Source organism: Phocoena sinus, chromosome 17 (assembly GCF_008692025.1).
Source record: "Phocoena sinus isolate mPhoSin1 chromosome 17, mPhoSin1.pri, whole genome shotgun sequence".
In the NCBI taxonomy this organism is placed as follows: Eukaryota; Metazoa; Chordata; class Mammalia; order Artiodactyla; family Phocoenidae; genus Phocoena; species Phocoena sinus.
This window is the reverse complement of record NC_045779.1, coordinates 23,375,727-23,390,121: the sequence shown is the minus strand read 5'-3', so window position 1 is coordinate 23,390,121 and position 14,395 is coordinate 23,375,727. Positions and strand designations below refer to the sequence as shown.

At 38.1% G+C, this 14,395-nt stretch overlaps 1 protein-coding gene across 1 annotated transcript in view; it reads left to right on the top strand.

Annotated features, from left to right (window-relative positions):
• Positions 1-10,269, top strand: part of MRPS28 (mitochondrial ribosomal protein S28) — a 100,801-nt gene extending 90,532 nt beyond the window's left edge. The window contains exon 3 of the mRNA XM_032610011.1: positions 9,849-10,269. Within this exon, the coding sequence (XP_032465902.1) occupies positions 9,849-10,017 (169 nt within the window). The 3' untranslated portion in view covers positions 10,018-10,269. The remainder of the gene's footprint in view (positions 1-9,848) is intronic.
• Positions 10,270-14,395: the final 4,126 nt, after the last annotated feature.

Genomic DNA, 14,395 nt, shown 5'->3' with positions numbered 1-14,395 from the left:
AGGATCCGCGCAGCTGGAGTGGGCCTCGGTGGGCAGAGGGTCAGGCCGGGGATCTCAGCAGGCTCCTGGGGGCCGAAGTGAGTGGGGGAAGCCTGGCCATGCTCCCTTTTGATCCTCTACCCTCCCAGTGGTCCCCCAGTTTCCCCCTTTGGGCGTGGGCTCCCTTCTCCTCCCCCAGCCGCCCCTCAGGGCACCAGTCCCGTCCAGCCTACACTTCTCCTCCCTCCCACTCCCCCCGCAACTCCCCACATCCTACCCAGTCGCTAGGGGTTCCTCCCGTCCCCTTAGGTGTCCGTGGTCCCCCACTGGTGCCTGGTAGGTGCCCTAGTTGTGCGGAGACGCGAATTCTGCGTCCTCCTAGTCTGTCATCTTGACTCCACCCATCTATAACTTTTTAAAGCCCATATTCCTTCCTCTGTTCTACACTGACAAAACTTATCTCTGGCAATAAATGTGTATATTTTCTTTTCTCATAAAACAAAACTTGTATACCACAAAATGTATCCTTTGCTTAGATGCTGTAATTCTGGCTCCAACTTTGATGTAATGTTAGTCATCAGCGTATCTCAGGTGCCTGAAGGCATTTATTCCTTATGTTTCCTTTGGAGTTTTTGACCCCTCTAAATATAAATGTGTGTATATTCTTTTTTATTTATTTATTTTTATTATTTTTTTATTTATATTTTTTATTTATTTATATTTATTTAACGAAATACTTAACGGGCAGGGCAAGGTTAAAAAGAATTTGGTTTAAGGGGAAAACAAAATCATACGTTTATAGTAGAGTTGCAGAAAAAGATTAAAATTCTTATCCATGATGATAGCAATTTGAGGAAATGCATTTTAGTATTATGAACATTTTAAATTTTAATGAGTTGAATTATTGGAGAGCTACAGAACTTTATGAGCGCTCTCTACCTTTATTTTGTTAACCATGGATGCTGTGCTTGATAAGACAGAATAGATCGTATGTGGTGAGTCAGTCTTGACAGGCATCTTACAGATTGAACAGAAAGAAGCAATAGACTAGAAACACTGTCAAGGAAACACAGTGATGGTACTTTGAAAAAGGAGACAAATCTGAGATACACCACAGAGTCTGCATATAAAAGTTCATTTGTTAATTGAATATTTAAGACTATAATAATATTTTATATATTTAATAAAAAGTCTTAAAATTTTGCATTTTGTATGTATATTTAATCAGTTTTTCACTTAATAGCTCTCTATACTATATCTGTTTTCAAACACTTAAAATTGTATAAAAGTAGAATAAAATCATAGAACTGCAAAAGACCTTAGGTCTCTTCTAACATTGTGCTTTTCAAAACTGAGGAAATTGATGCCCAGACAGTTCATTTAAAGAAGAACAAAGTACATATATTCCCTCATGCTCACATGCAAATGCTCTCCCTCACACACACACGCACGCACACACACACGGACAAAGTATGGGCTTCACACAGAGATCAGCATTACTGTGAACATTTGTATGAATTAGAAAAGACAAATAGGTGGTAATTGAACCATTAGAAACATTGTAGCTTTCTGTCTTCGGAAAACAAAATTTTACTTCTAAAGTCTTAAAACTTTATCAAATTGTAAGAAAATCAGAAAAAGTTCTAAACTATTTTAACTTACTGGGATGAAAACATAGATGGTTAATGATTTCAAGAGAACTATTTTTAAAACCTCTGAGAACTAAGATTACAGCAAGACAGCTAAATTGACTAGCAAAGTCAGAACTCCTTACAAGATTCTCTTTGGATACTGAGTTCAATCCAAGCCTTGTATTTGTCGGCTTTGTATTATTTAATATATGTATATCAAAGAACTAGTCAGAGAGACTGTCTCTATTTTAAGTCTACGAGAACCGTCACCAGCATGCACTGACAGATGTTAAAGAATGTCTGTGGAAAGAATGTCAAAAACCTCTCCAAAGGAAAGTCTTTAAACCATGTCCTTAATACAGAAATGCAAAACCAGATTTAATTGCCCTTTTCCTAAACAGCTCAGACATGCAGGCTCATTTACTGCAGCATATGGTCTGCGAAAATGCGCAGTGGAAGAGAGCAGTGATGGTGAAGGCTGGCATTGAGTCCATTTAGGCTGGAGTTCACAAAGATCAGTCGGAGGCAAGCACTTGAAGTTAAAGAAACACACCAAGCAGTGAAAACACAGGCTATTTTCATTTTGAACATGCTCACTGGAGACATCCTATTTGCTTTCAAGACAACAGTATTCAATGTTTTATAATATGAAATACAGCGTTTCTGAAAAACTAATATCCAAAGTTTTTTTTTCTAATTAAAAAAGGTATAAAAAATAGACAACCTTGCATTAAGCCATGGAGACTTTTTCTGATAATTTATTATTTGTTACCACTGAAAGTAACTATTTTTCTAGTGGGGAACAGTTAAAACAATGAGTTGGGTGGCAGCAACATGGTTTACATTTTATTTCAAAGGGAAGACATTATGAGACCATATGAAGTGGTAACTTCTTATCACTCCTAAAGGGATTAAGTTTACAGTTCTTGCAAGAAGTCAGAGGTAACTGAGAACTTGAGAAAAGGAAGAGGAGAAAAAAAGTCTGTGAATCCTCTTATACAGCTTTGTGGTGTTGGCAAGTGACTTCCATGTACCTTAATTTTCTGTCTGTAATATGGAAGAAGCTGTCTTCACAGAGAATTTTGTTTTAACCTCTAAATATCTAAAAGACAGTTCAGTTGCTATGTGTCTAGTACAGTGTCACACAGATTTGAGGAAAAATACAAAAAATAACAGAAAGGAAAGAAACATTAGAGGAGTTAGGAATGGCAAACATGGATCTGATGGTTTATTATTGCTGGAATCTAATTAGTAATAGCTATTTATTATAACAAATTATTTCAGAGTTCTATTTTTCCTGTAAAACTAGCCTTTCTTCCAGCGTTATATATTGTAGGACAAATACGTTTACTATTTTTATTGTCAATTTGAAATTGTCTACAACTGCACTGAATGGCTATTTAAATTTGATTCAAATTAAATAAAATTTTAAAATTTGGTTCCTCACTCACATTAGTCATATTTCAAGTGCTCAATGAGCACCTTATATGGAATGTTTCTGTCATTACAGAAAGTTATGTTGGGCAGCAGTGTTTTGGTATTATTGATATTTTAGTTAAGTTTTTATCAATGCATTTCATTGAAAGGTGAGAAGATAAATCATATACTTTTAGATAGCAGGTGTAGAGGAGATGGATCTCCTCCCAATGCAAACAATAAGCCAAAGTTTAAGCTGTAAAGAAGGTACATTTAGCCCATGTAGCAAGACACAAAAATGAAATGGTGGTGTTGTTATGGCAGTGTGATTTTCTGAAATAGTGAGCAACTCTTGCTAACATTGTGGACAAAGTCAGTCTTCCATTAATTTACACAGTAATCACATTCTTGGAAATTTGGTGTATACTTAAACCTTTATTTTTTTAATTAATTTATTATTTATTTTTGGGTCTTTGTTGCGGTGCACAGGCTTCTCATTGCAGTGGCCTTTCCTGTTGTGGAGCACGGGCTCTAGGCACGCAGGCTCAGTAGTTGTGGCTTGCAGGCTTAGTTGCTGCACAGCATGTGGGATCCTCCCGGACCAGGGTTCAAACCCGTGTCCCCTGCATTGGCGGGCGAGTTCCTAACCACTGCGCCACCAGGGAAGCCCTAAACTCTTATTTTTAAAAACACAACTCTTTGTATTTAGCAGACAGAGTTTTAGGCTTAGATAATTATAAGCAGGTTTTTCACCCACATCAATGTCTGGCACAGATGCAGGACAACTCTGTTGTATGGAAGAGTTCTGCGCATTACAGAATGTCTCCATCCCATCCACCAACTGTGTGGCTGGGAGCAGTGGCCCAGTGAGCTTGTTCATTGAAGTCCTAGGTTTCATTAAGAAACACATTGGGAATTAAATAACAGACATAATTATCACAAGGCAATGTTGTTGTGTAGATGGAATGAGAACCCATTTCTTTCACTTCAAGAAACATTAACAGACTTAAAATCTAGCACAAAACTTTGTAATCTTATAGGTCCGTAGATGACCTTCAGGTAACCTGTGAACCTCTTAAATTGTAGCAAAATTATGGGTATTTGTGCATTTTTAGAAGGAAGAGTCCATTGATGTAATCAAAGGAATGAAGAAAAACTAATTAAAATTTTAAAATAATAAAACCTCATTATAGAAATAAGACATAGAGGAGATAGTGTCTGGTATATAAAGAAAGGGGATGGTTGATTAGGTTAGAAGTTAAGTCTACTATTGAAATGGTAAATTTTTTCCCTTAATTTTTGAATTTTATTTTATTTATTTGATACAGCAGGTTCTTATTAGTCATCAGTTTTATACACATCAGTGTATACATGTCAATCCCAATCCCCCAATTCATCACAGCACCACCAGCCCCCACCTGCGGCTTTCCCCCATTGGTGTCCATACGTTTGTTCTCTACATCTGTGTCTCAACTTCTGCCCTGTAAACCGGTTCATCTGTACCATTTTTCTAGGTTCCACATACATGCGTTAATATACAATATTTGTTTTTCTCTTTCTGACTTACTTCACTCTGTATGACAGTCTCTAGATGTATCCATGTCTCTACAAATGACCCAATTTCATTCCTTTTTATGGCTGAGTAATATTCCATTGTATATATGTACCACATCTTTATCCATTCGTCTGTCCATGGGCATTTAGGTTGCTTCCATGTCCTGGCTATTGTAAATAGTGCTGCAATGAATATTGTGATACATGACTCTTTTTGAATTATGATTTTCTCAGGGTATAGGCCAGTAGTGGGATTGCTGGGTTATATGGTAGTTCTATTTTTAGTTTTTTAAGGAACCTCCATACTGCTCTCCATAGAGGCTGTATCAATTTACATTCCCACCAACGGTGCAAGAGGGTTCCCTTTTCTCCACACCCTCTCCAGCACGAAATGGTAAATTTTAAAGGAAGCTAAAAAATGCTTCTTGGAAGAAAAAATAATGAACCTATTGAGATGATCATCTTCCCCTTCCAAGAAATAGTATGTGCTAAAAATAGATTCATTGACAGCTTAACTCTGTCAAGAATTAAGGAAGAGTGATAGGAGACAGGTAAAATTAGACAGCTCTACCTGCCCCTCAATCCTCAGTGTTCCTTGAACCACTGTCATAAAGAATACTAGAATAGATAAGTCACTGTGACTGACAATATATTCTACTTTCTTGTTTTCAGTTATATTGTGGTTAATGCTGGGAAGTGTGGACTGTTAAATGTGCAGTTCTCCGAATTTTACTTGCTTTTGTTCAGTGCTATTTTGCCTCACATCTTCAAAGGAAATTCAGCATTCATTTCAAGAGAAATTGTTTTCTTTCTTGTAGGACATTTATAATATATTTATATATATTGCATGTTATATACATTATATAATACATTTTGAGAGAGGAATGCTTATACCATTGAAATAAGATTTGAATCAAAGCAAATTATTGAAAGAAAACTCACCCCCAAAACATACCTTCTACAGAAATCCTTCATTGGTTTAATTATCACTTGGAATTATATCTGGGACCGCTCTTGTACTCCCCATCACACCAAGGCTGGAGCATCAGGTGTCACTGGGTTTGTTTTGATGGTGATGGTGGTGGTGGTGGTGGTGGTGACTGATGATGGTAGCTAACATTTATTGAGTATTTATAAGGGCTTGGCAGGTATTAACTCTTTTCATGCTCATAGGAACCTAGAAGGCGTAATTATTCCCATTTTACAAATGAGGAAGCTGAAACAGAGAGATGAAGTAACAGCTCAGAGTTGCAGATTTATGGATAGAGCTGGGCACACATCTGGCCATCTGGCTCCAGAGTCTAGAGTCTTGACCACCACATTGCCTCTTCTGGATATTTATACTTAGGCCCAAATCTTTGAATAAACAGACCATTTAAGAACTGCATGAACAAGCTGGGGAAAGAGTTTACTGGCATTTTCATTTTAAATCTTGTTATGTGGAACAGTGGAAACCCAAATGGGAAGACTAAGTAGTATTAAGTGATTGTCAAAGACTACAATACTGAAGGTTCACCTCACATTTCATTGGCAGAAATGGAGTTCTCAGAAATACATTAGTTATTTCTTTACTTCCCTTTAATAAAGTGTTTCAAAGTTAAAGCGCGAGGGCGAGAGAGAGGCATGGACATATATACACTAACAAACGTAAGGTAGATAGCTAGTGGGAAGCAGCCGCGTAGCACAGGGAGATCAGCTTGGTGCTTTGTGACCACCTGGAGGGGTGGGATAGGGAGGGTGGGAGGGAGGGAGACGCAAGAGGGAAGAGATATGGGAACATATGTATATGTATAACTGATTCACTTTGTTATAAAGCAGAAACTAACACACCATTGTAAGGCAATTATACCCCAATAAAGATGTTAAAAAAAAAAAAGAAAAGTTAAAGCGTGGATAAACTCCACATTAATTGTATGGCTCCTATTCCTGTTGAGTGAGGACTATGCTAACCTTTCCATGTCCCGGGACTCCCAGAAAGGACAGTCTGTGTCTGGGAGAGGCAGCCCCACCCCCGCTGTCAGTAGGCTTTGTTCAAGGGACTGTTCTTAGGTGCCTTTCTCCATTATATATTGTCATTCCCTGACCTTTTTTTTTTTTTTTGATCTGTTTAAATTACCCTAAAGTCTGTTGGCTTTTTCATCACTTATAGGAAACATCTGTTACCCTCAAAGGCTGTTAATGGTGGCCACAAAGTCCTGTCAGAGGTCCTCATTTTACTGGCCCTTTGTATTTGTGTAGGATGCTCTGTCTTGTATACAATAAAGGTAATTCTAGGCCAGATTTTTCTCAAATGCTGATCAGAGAAGACTGCATCCAAATCACCTGGGGAGCTTGTTAAAAAGGGAAATTCCCAAGTTCCACCCTAGATTTGCCAGCTCACTCTCTGGGGTTGCTTCCCTCATTTGCATTTTTAATAAGCACCCCAGGTGCTTCTGATGTACTGGAAAGTGAAAAACCACTGTTCAAAAGGCTACATTAAATGAAATGTATACATCTCAGTACTGTAAGAGAGGCAGATGTGATTAAAGCCCTGCCCATAACGAACCTGTAGTCTGCTAGGGAAGAAACACATAGAAATAATGCACAGTGAAAATTAAGTACCATAAAAGTAGAAACAGCTACTTCCAGGTAGCAGAAGTCAGAGAATCTTCTAGAGGTTTTTTTTGTTTGGTGCAAGGTATATACATGTGGGTGATTCTTCATTCATTTAGCACATGTAAAGTCCTGCAGTTCCATTTTTCATCTCCTTTACCAACTCACTGGATAACTTCTAGAATTTGCATAATTTTTAGAGATGAAGACAAAACTTTCATATTATTAAAGGCTACTACACCTAAAAAAAGTTTTCCTTTCCATAAACTACCAAGCATACTGTGCACTCGTGGTATTTGATTTTATTTTTTAACAGGAGATTGCTAGCATTTTATGACACAGAACCATCTACACTGAGAGCTTCCCCTTCAGTGAGACCGTGCCCAGAAATTGTGTCCCAAGTGTGTGTGAATGTTCAACCCTTTTCATAAAAAGTCACTGTTGCCCTTCATCATGGTTGTTTATAGGCCAGATATGAATAATGGAAGGAGAAGAGAACTAACTTTATTAACTACTGTGCACCAGGCACTGTGCCAGGCAAACTTCAGAGAGGTTAAGTAAATGAGCCAGGCCACACAGCTGCTAAGGCCAAGAGAATGGAAAGCCTAGGTAGTCGGTGTGGTGGCTTTTGCCAGCAAACGTCTTGTTAATTTATTGACGAACATTTGAGGACCTGCTGCATTGGCACTGGAAGGATACAGAGATAAATACAGTGCCAGATCTTGGGGAGTATTCGATCTAATGAGAAATCGGAGATTTACACAGTTAACCAATACAGGTGAGTGAAGGGCACTGACATTTGCACTTACTGGGCTGTGCGTTTTCAATATATAATATTATCCCATTTAACCATCCCAGCAAACCTGCCAAGTGGTCGAAGTCTGTTATATAAATGAGGGAATTGTGGTTCAGAGAAAGCAAGTTACCCAAGGTTACCCAACTCGTAAGTAGCAGGACTCAGATTTGCATCCAAGTCTGTGACTGCAAAACCTCTGTCTTCCTTGGCAATTCCAATGACAGAATCTGCATTCTGATAAGGGGAATGTGGAGGCTCTCAGGAGCTGCATTTGATGCATTCTACCTGGATACTTAGGAATCAATAGGATTTATTTAGAAGGAAAGGCCAAGCAGTGCTACAACAGAAGCAAAGGTGCAGAGCAGTAGAAGTGTGTGGGAATGGACGTTAGGCCATTTCCACATAAGCAGAGCAGATACGGAACCATCGTGAGAAGTAGACTAGGAAGGTGGGCTCCGGGAAGACCAGGTCCTACCTCAAGCTTTAGCTAAGGATGATGAGATCTGAAGGGCTAAGCTCAAGAAATATCTGTGTTAAAAAATGAACAAAACTTGATAACTAATTGGATGTTGTGTGGGGGGTGGCGGGGAGGAAGGTGGTCGACGTGAATCAAAGCTGATTGATTAAATGAATCACTGGAGTAGTGCTGTAAGGACAAATGAAAGACTCCATTAGAACACAGGTTACAGCTCCAAGTAATGCAGAAAATAGTGGTCAGCTTTACCTTGTCTGTGAACTAGCTTGTTTTCCCAGTGGTTAATTCATATGGAATGTGTTCTATAACTGCTGTTTTCTAAGAATATAAAGCTATGCCTTAATATTCTAGGATATCTCTTTAATTTTTTTAAACAGAGACAGAAAGTAAGGTCTATGCCGTCAGATACACATACCCATGTACATATATACATAAACATACATATAGAAGGACTATATGTGACTGACTAAATGTGACTGACATCTTGATTTTCCAAATTTTACAAAAGGACATTTCCTTCTGTAACCACAAAGAAAAATGGCTTAAAAAAAAAAAAGCCAAATAGCCTAAATGTTTACTTGATGGACCACTTATAAGTTCCTCCAGAATACCTAATCAAACATTGTTCATTATATGGTCTACTAAAATCATTTTCCAGTGACTTTTTTGGAGAACTCTGTTTCTTCATTTTCTGTTTATATAAAATTGTTTTAATTTTAATTTTAAGACTTAGAGTACTCTAGGTATATATTTTTAGATTTTTAAAGATTTGTGGTTTTCATTCAGTAGCCATATTTTCACTCTCCTGTACCTTTTCATAATGTTGATGTTAAACTCTTAAAATAATTGGTCAAGGAAGAAAGACAAATGAGTATCAGTTTTCATTTCGTATTATGAAATACTTGAATAATTTTTTTGACCAAATTGAGCCGTCATGCATGTTATGGCCAGCATTATACTTTAGTTACAGTTCAATCAATCCCCAGTACTAAGTACTTTGCCCTTAGACTGTTTTCCATTTTGTTTTTGTAAAATTTCTTTTACTTTAAAAGAAGATTTTAATTTTAGAAGCCAAAATGTTTCTGAAAACATTTTTTCCCCTTGATACTTTTTGACTTTAAAAATAACTGACATTAAAATAAATGTCAGTTTCAAGAACCAACTTGTTTGAATTTCAGTTTGGAATACATTTTTATTTAGGTTATAAAATCTTTAAAGGCAGCTTTAAGATGAAAATTATGATACAACTAAATTACTTTTCTGTCAAAAACAACTATTTCTCATATACTAGTGTTAATTCTGTTATCTTGAGCCAACACAAAATTAGAATTTGGGTTTTACTTTAAAGTAGTTGTTCATTTAGTGATATTCAGAATTAATGGAATTTTTTTTTCTTACTATTTAGGAAATACCAGAAAGGAACCAGAGTCCGGCTGCGACTATTAGATCTTGAACTTACATCTAGGTTCTTGGGAGCCACAACAGATACAACTATCCTAGAGGCTGAAGCAATTCTGTTAGGACTCCAGGAGAGTAAAGACTCAAAATCAAAAGAAGAACGTCGTGAAAAATAAATGAACTTTGCTTAGCGTATTCACTCCTTTTTTGTTGAACCCAGGTATTCATCACGAATGCCATTAGATAATTATGAATAAATGATTGGAGAAGACATAGTAAATGCAAGCTATAATTATAGCTCTTATTTGTCAGAATTTTCTTTAGGTGTAGCTCTCCTCCTGTTTTTATACCCATTCTTTCCTTTGATTGGAATAGTGTAAACTATACTGAGAAACTCTGTCATTCAATAAATATGTTTTGAGTGCACTCTTTGTGCATGGCACTGTTCTAAATACTAAAGAAACAGCAGTAAACAAGTTAGACAAAATTGCTTGCCTAGTAGAGCTTACCTCTGGCTGGGGGAAATTGATACAAATAAGTAAAATATTGGTATATAGTATGTTAGGGATGTGTGCTGAGGACAGAAATAGAGCAGGAAGGGCAGAGGATCTGAATAGACATTTTTCCAAAGAAGACATACAGATGGCCAAGAGGTACATGAAAAGGTGCTCAAAGTCAGGGAAACGTGTCAAAACCACGAGATACCACCTCACACCTGTTGGAATGGCTGTCATGAAAAGGCAAGAAATAGCAAGTGTTGGCGAGGATGTGGAGTTTTAAAAGGGAACCCTTGTGCACTGTTTGTAGGAATGTCAGTTGATGCAGCCACTATGGCAAACAGTATGGGGGTTCCTCAAACAATTAGAATTATCACATGATCCAGTAATTCCACTTGTGGGTATTTCCAAAGAAAATGAAAACATTAACTCAAAAATAATATGCACCCCCATGTTCATTGCAGCATTATTTACAATAGCCAAGGTATGGAAGCAACCTAAGTTTCCATCAATGGATTAATGGATAAGGAAACTGTGATACACACACACACACACACACACACACACACACACACATAATGGAATATTATTCAGCCATTAAAAAATAAGGAAATCCTGCCCTTTTTTTTTTTTTTTTTTTTGCGGTACGCGGGCCTCTCACTGTTGTGGCCTCTCCCGTTGTGGAGCATAGGCTCCGGACGCGCAGGCTCAGTGGCCATGGATCACGGGCCCAGCCGCTCTGCGGCATGTGGGATCTTTCCGGGCTGGGGCACGAACCCCTGTTCCCTGCATCAGCAGGCTGACTCCCAACCACTGCGCCACCAGGGAGGCCCATTCTTGCCATTTTTGACAACATGGATTGACCTTGAAGGCATTGTGCAATGTGAATTAAGTCAGAGAAAGATAAATACCGTAAGATCTCACTTACATGTGGAATCTAAGAAAAAGAGCTCATGGATTCAGAGGAGAGATTGGTAGTTCCAGGGCAGGGGTTGGTGGTGGGGAGAGGGGGCAAAATGCGTGAGAGGGGTTAAAAAGTACAAACTTCCAGCCATAAGATAAATAAGCCATGGGGATGTAATGTACAGCATGGTGACTATAGTTAATAATACTGTATCGTATATTTGAAAGTCGCTAAGAGAGTACATCTTTTTTTTTTTTGGTACGTGGACCTCTCACTGCTGTGGTCTCTCCCGTTGCGGAGCACAGGCTCTGGACGCGCAGGCTTAGCGGCCATGGCTCACGGGCCCAGCCGCTCCGCAGCACGTGGGATCTTCCCGGGCTGGGGCACGAACCCGTGTCCCCTGCATCAGCAGGCGGACTCTCAACCACTGCACCACCAGGGAAGCCCAGGAGAATAGATCTTAAAAGTTCTCATTACAAGGAAGAAAATTTTAAACTATGTATAGGGATGGATATTAACTAGACTTATTGTGGTGATCATTTCCCAATATACACAAATAGCAAATCATTCTGTACACCTGAAACTGATGTATTTCAATTATATCTCAATTAAAAAAATAAAGCAAGGACTGGGGTTATGAGGTATCAGAGTGATAGACTGAAATTTAGGTTGTGCTGTCAATGGAAACCCTCAGAATTTACTTTTTTTTTTTGATGTAAAAGATTTTATTTTTCCCGTGATACGGTATTTAGAAAAAGCTCTTTAAAGAGATTTTTTTTAATTGAAATATAATTGACATATAATGGTATATTAGTTTCAGGTATACAACAGAATGATTCAATATTTATATATATTGCATAATGATCACCACAGTAAGTCTAGTTAACATCCATCCCTGTATATAGTTACCAGGAATTCACTTGGATAATAACTGAAGGATTGAAGGAGCTAGTCCCATGAGTCCCTGGGAAAGAGTATTCTAACAGAGGGAACAGCTACTACAAAGGACCAGATTGTGCTTGTCCCATTTAAGGGGCTTGGGAGGAAGCCATCGTAACTGAGCATAAGAGGAATAGGAGATGAACCTGAAGAAGTGAGGGAGGTCTTGTTGGTCCTGGTATGAACTTTGGCTTTTATTTACTCTGATTGGGGTGGAGGGTCTTTGCAGGATTCTCAGCAGAGGAAGGGTATAATCTGACTGACAATTTCACTGGATCCTGTACTAGCTGGGTAGACTGAAGATGAACAAGGGCAGCAGCAGCAAAATGTTAGGAGACTTTGCAGCAATCCAGGTGAGAGATGCTGGTAGCTTGGACCAGTGGAGTAGCAGTGGAGGTGGTGAGAAGTGATTGCAATCTGGGTGTATTTTGAAGGTAGAGACCGTGGTATTTCCTAGCATATTAGATATGGAGTGTGTGATAAAGAGAGGAGTGAGGGATGACTCCAAGGTTTTTGGCCTGTGCAACTAGAAGAATTGAATTGCCTTTAATTGGAAAGGGAAGAGCAGGTTTGAGGGGGACTATGAGGGCTGTTTTGGACTCGTTAAATTTGAGATGCCTATTAACGACTTAAGTGGAGATGTTCTGCAGGCAGTTGGATACGTGGATCTGGAATTCATGGGAGAGGTCCTGATGTAATATAAAAACTTGCAAATCATAAACACTTCATCATACTTCACAAATTATGTAGGTCAAGCACCCCAGAACAAAGATGACCCATTAGACGAGTCCTGTATTAAGTAGGAATGGTCCATCTCTGGTACTCCCACCAAGCTCCATCATTGGAGATTCTCAGTGTATCACCTCAGCATGAACACTGTTGGTGGATCCTGAAGGTACAGCAGCTAGAGGCTGTCTACGACGTACACTCCACAAATCAGACTCTCACTCTTTTTTAAACCACTTCATTGAGGTATGATTGACATGTAAAAAGCTGTACACATTTAATATATACAATTCAAGGAGTTTGAGGAGAAGTCTACAGCCATGAAACCATCACACCATCAAGACATAGACACATCCATCACCTCACAAAGGTTCTTCCCACCCCCTTTATTTATTTCTTTTTTGAGGGAGACCTGAATAGTGTGTTTTTATGCCTACCACAGTTTCCAAACATCCAAGAGCCAATGTATAAAAACTACAGTTCTGATTTGTCTTTTGGTTTTCTGAGCAAGAATATAAACTTGAAATAAGTGAATTATCAGTCATGACAGGTTTACCATATCTTTGTAGGTGTATAATTTTATTTGAAATATAGATATGTCATAAGTTTCTCAGCCCTTCCCAATTTCATTTTTATTTGTCCTAAGATTTAATTAATTAATGTAGCCAACTCTTTAGTTTTCCATTATGTAGAGAGGTACAGTGGTGTAGATTACCCTAATTATTCATATTTAGCTTTAGAATATACACCCTCCCGAAAGTTGGCATAGAGGGAACTTACCTCAACATAATAAAGGCCATATATGCCAAGCCCACAGCCAGCATTGTTCTCAATGGTGAAAAACTGAAACCATTTCCACGAAGGTCAGGAATAAGACAAGGTTGCCCACTCTCACCACTATTATTCAACATAATTTTGGAAGTTTTAGCCACAGCAATCAGAGAAGAAAAATAAAAGGAATCCAAATCAGAAAAGAAGTAAAACTGTCACTGTTTGCAGATGACATGATACTATACATAGAGAATCCTAAAAATGCTACCAGAAAACTGCTAGCGCTAATCAATGAATTTGGTAAAGTAGCAGGATACAAAATTAATGCACAGAAATTCCTTATATTCCTATACACTAATGATGAAAAATATGAAAGAGAAATTAAGGAAACACTCCCATTTACCATTGCAACAAAAAGAATAAAATACCTAGGAATAAACCTACCTAAGGAGACAAAAGACCTGTATGCAGAAAATTATAAGACACTGATGAAAGAAATTAAAGATGATACAAACAGAGGGAGAGATATACCACGTTCTTGGATTAGAAGAATCAACATTGTGAAAATGTCTATACTACCCAAAGCAATCTACAGATTCAATGCAATCCCTATCAAACTACCACTGGCATTTTTCACAGAACTAGAACAAAAAATTTCACAATTTGTATTGAACCACAAAAGATCCCGAATAGCCAAAGCAATCTTGAGAAAGAAAA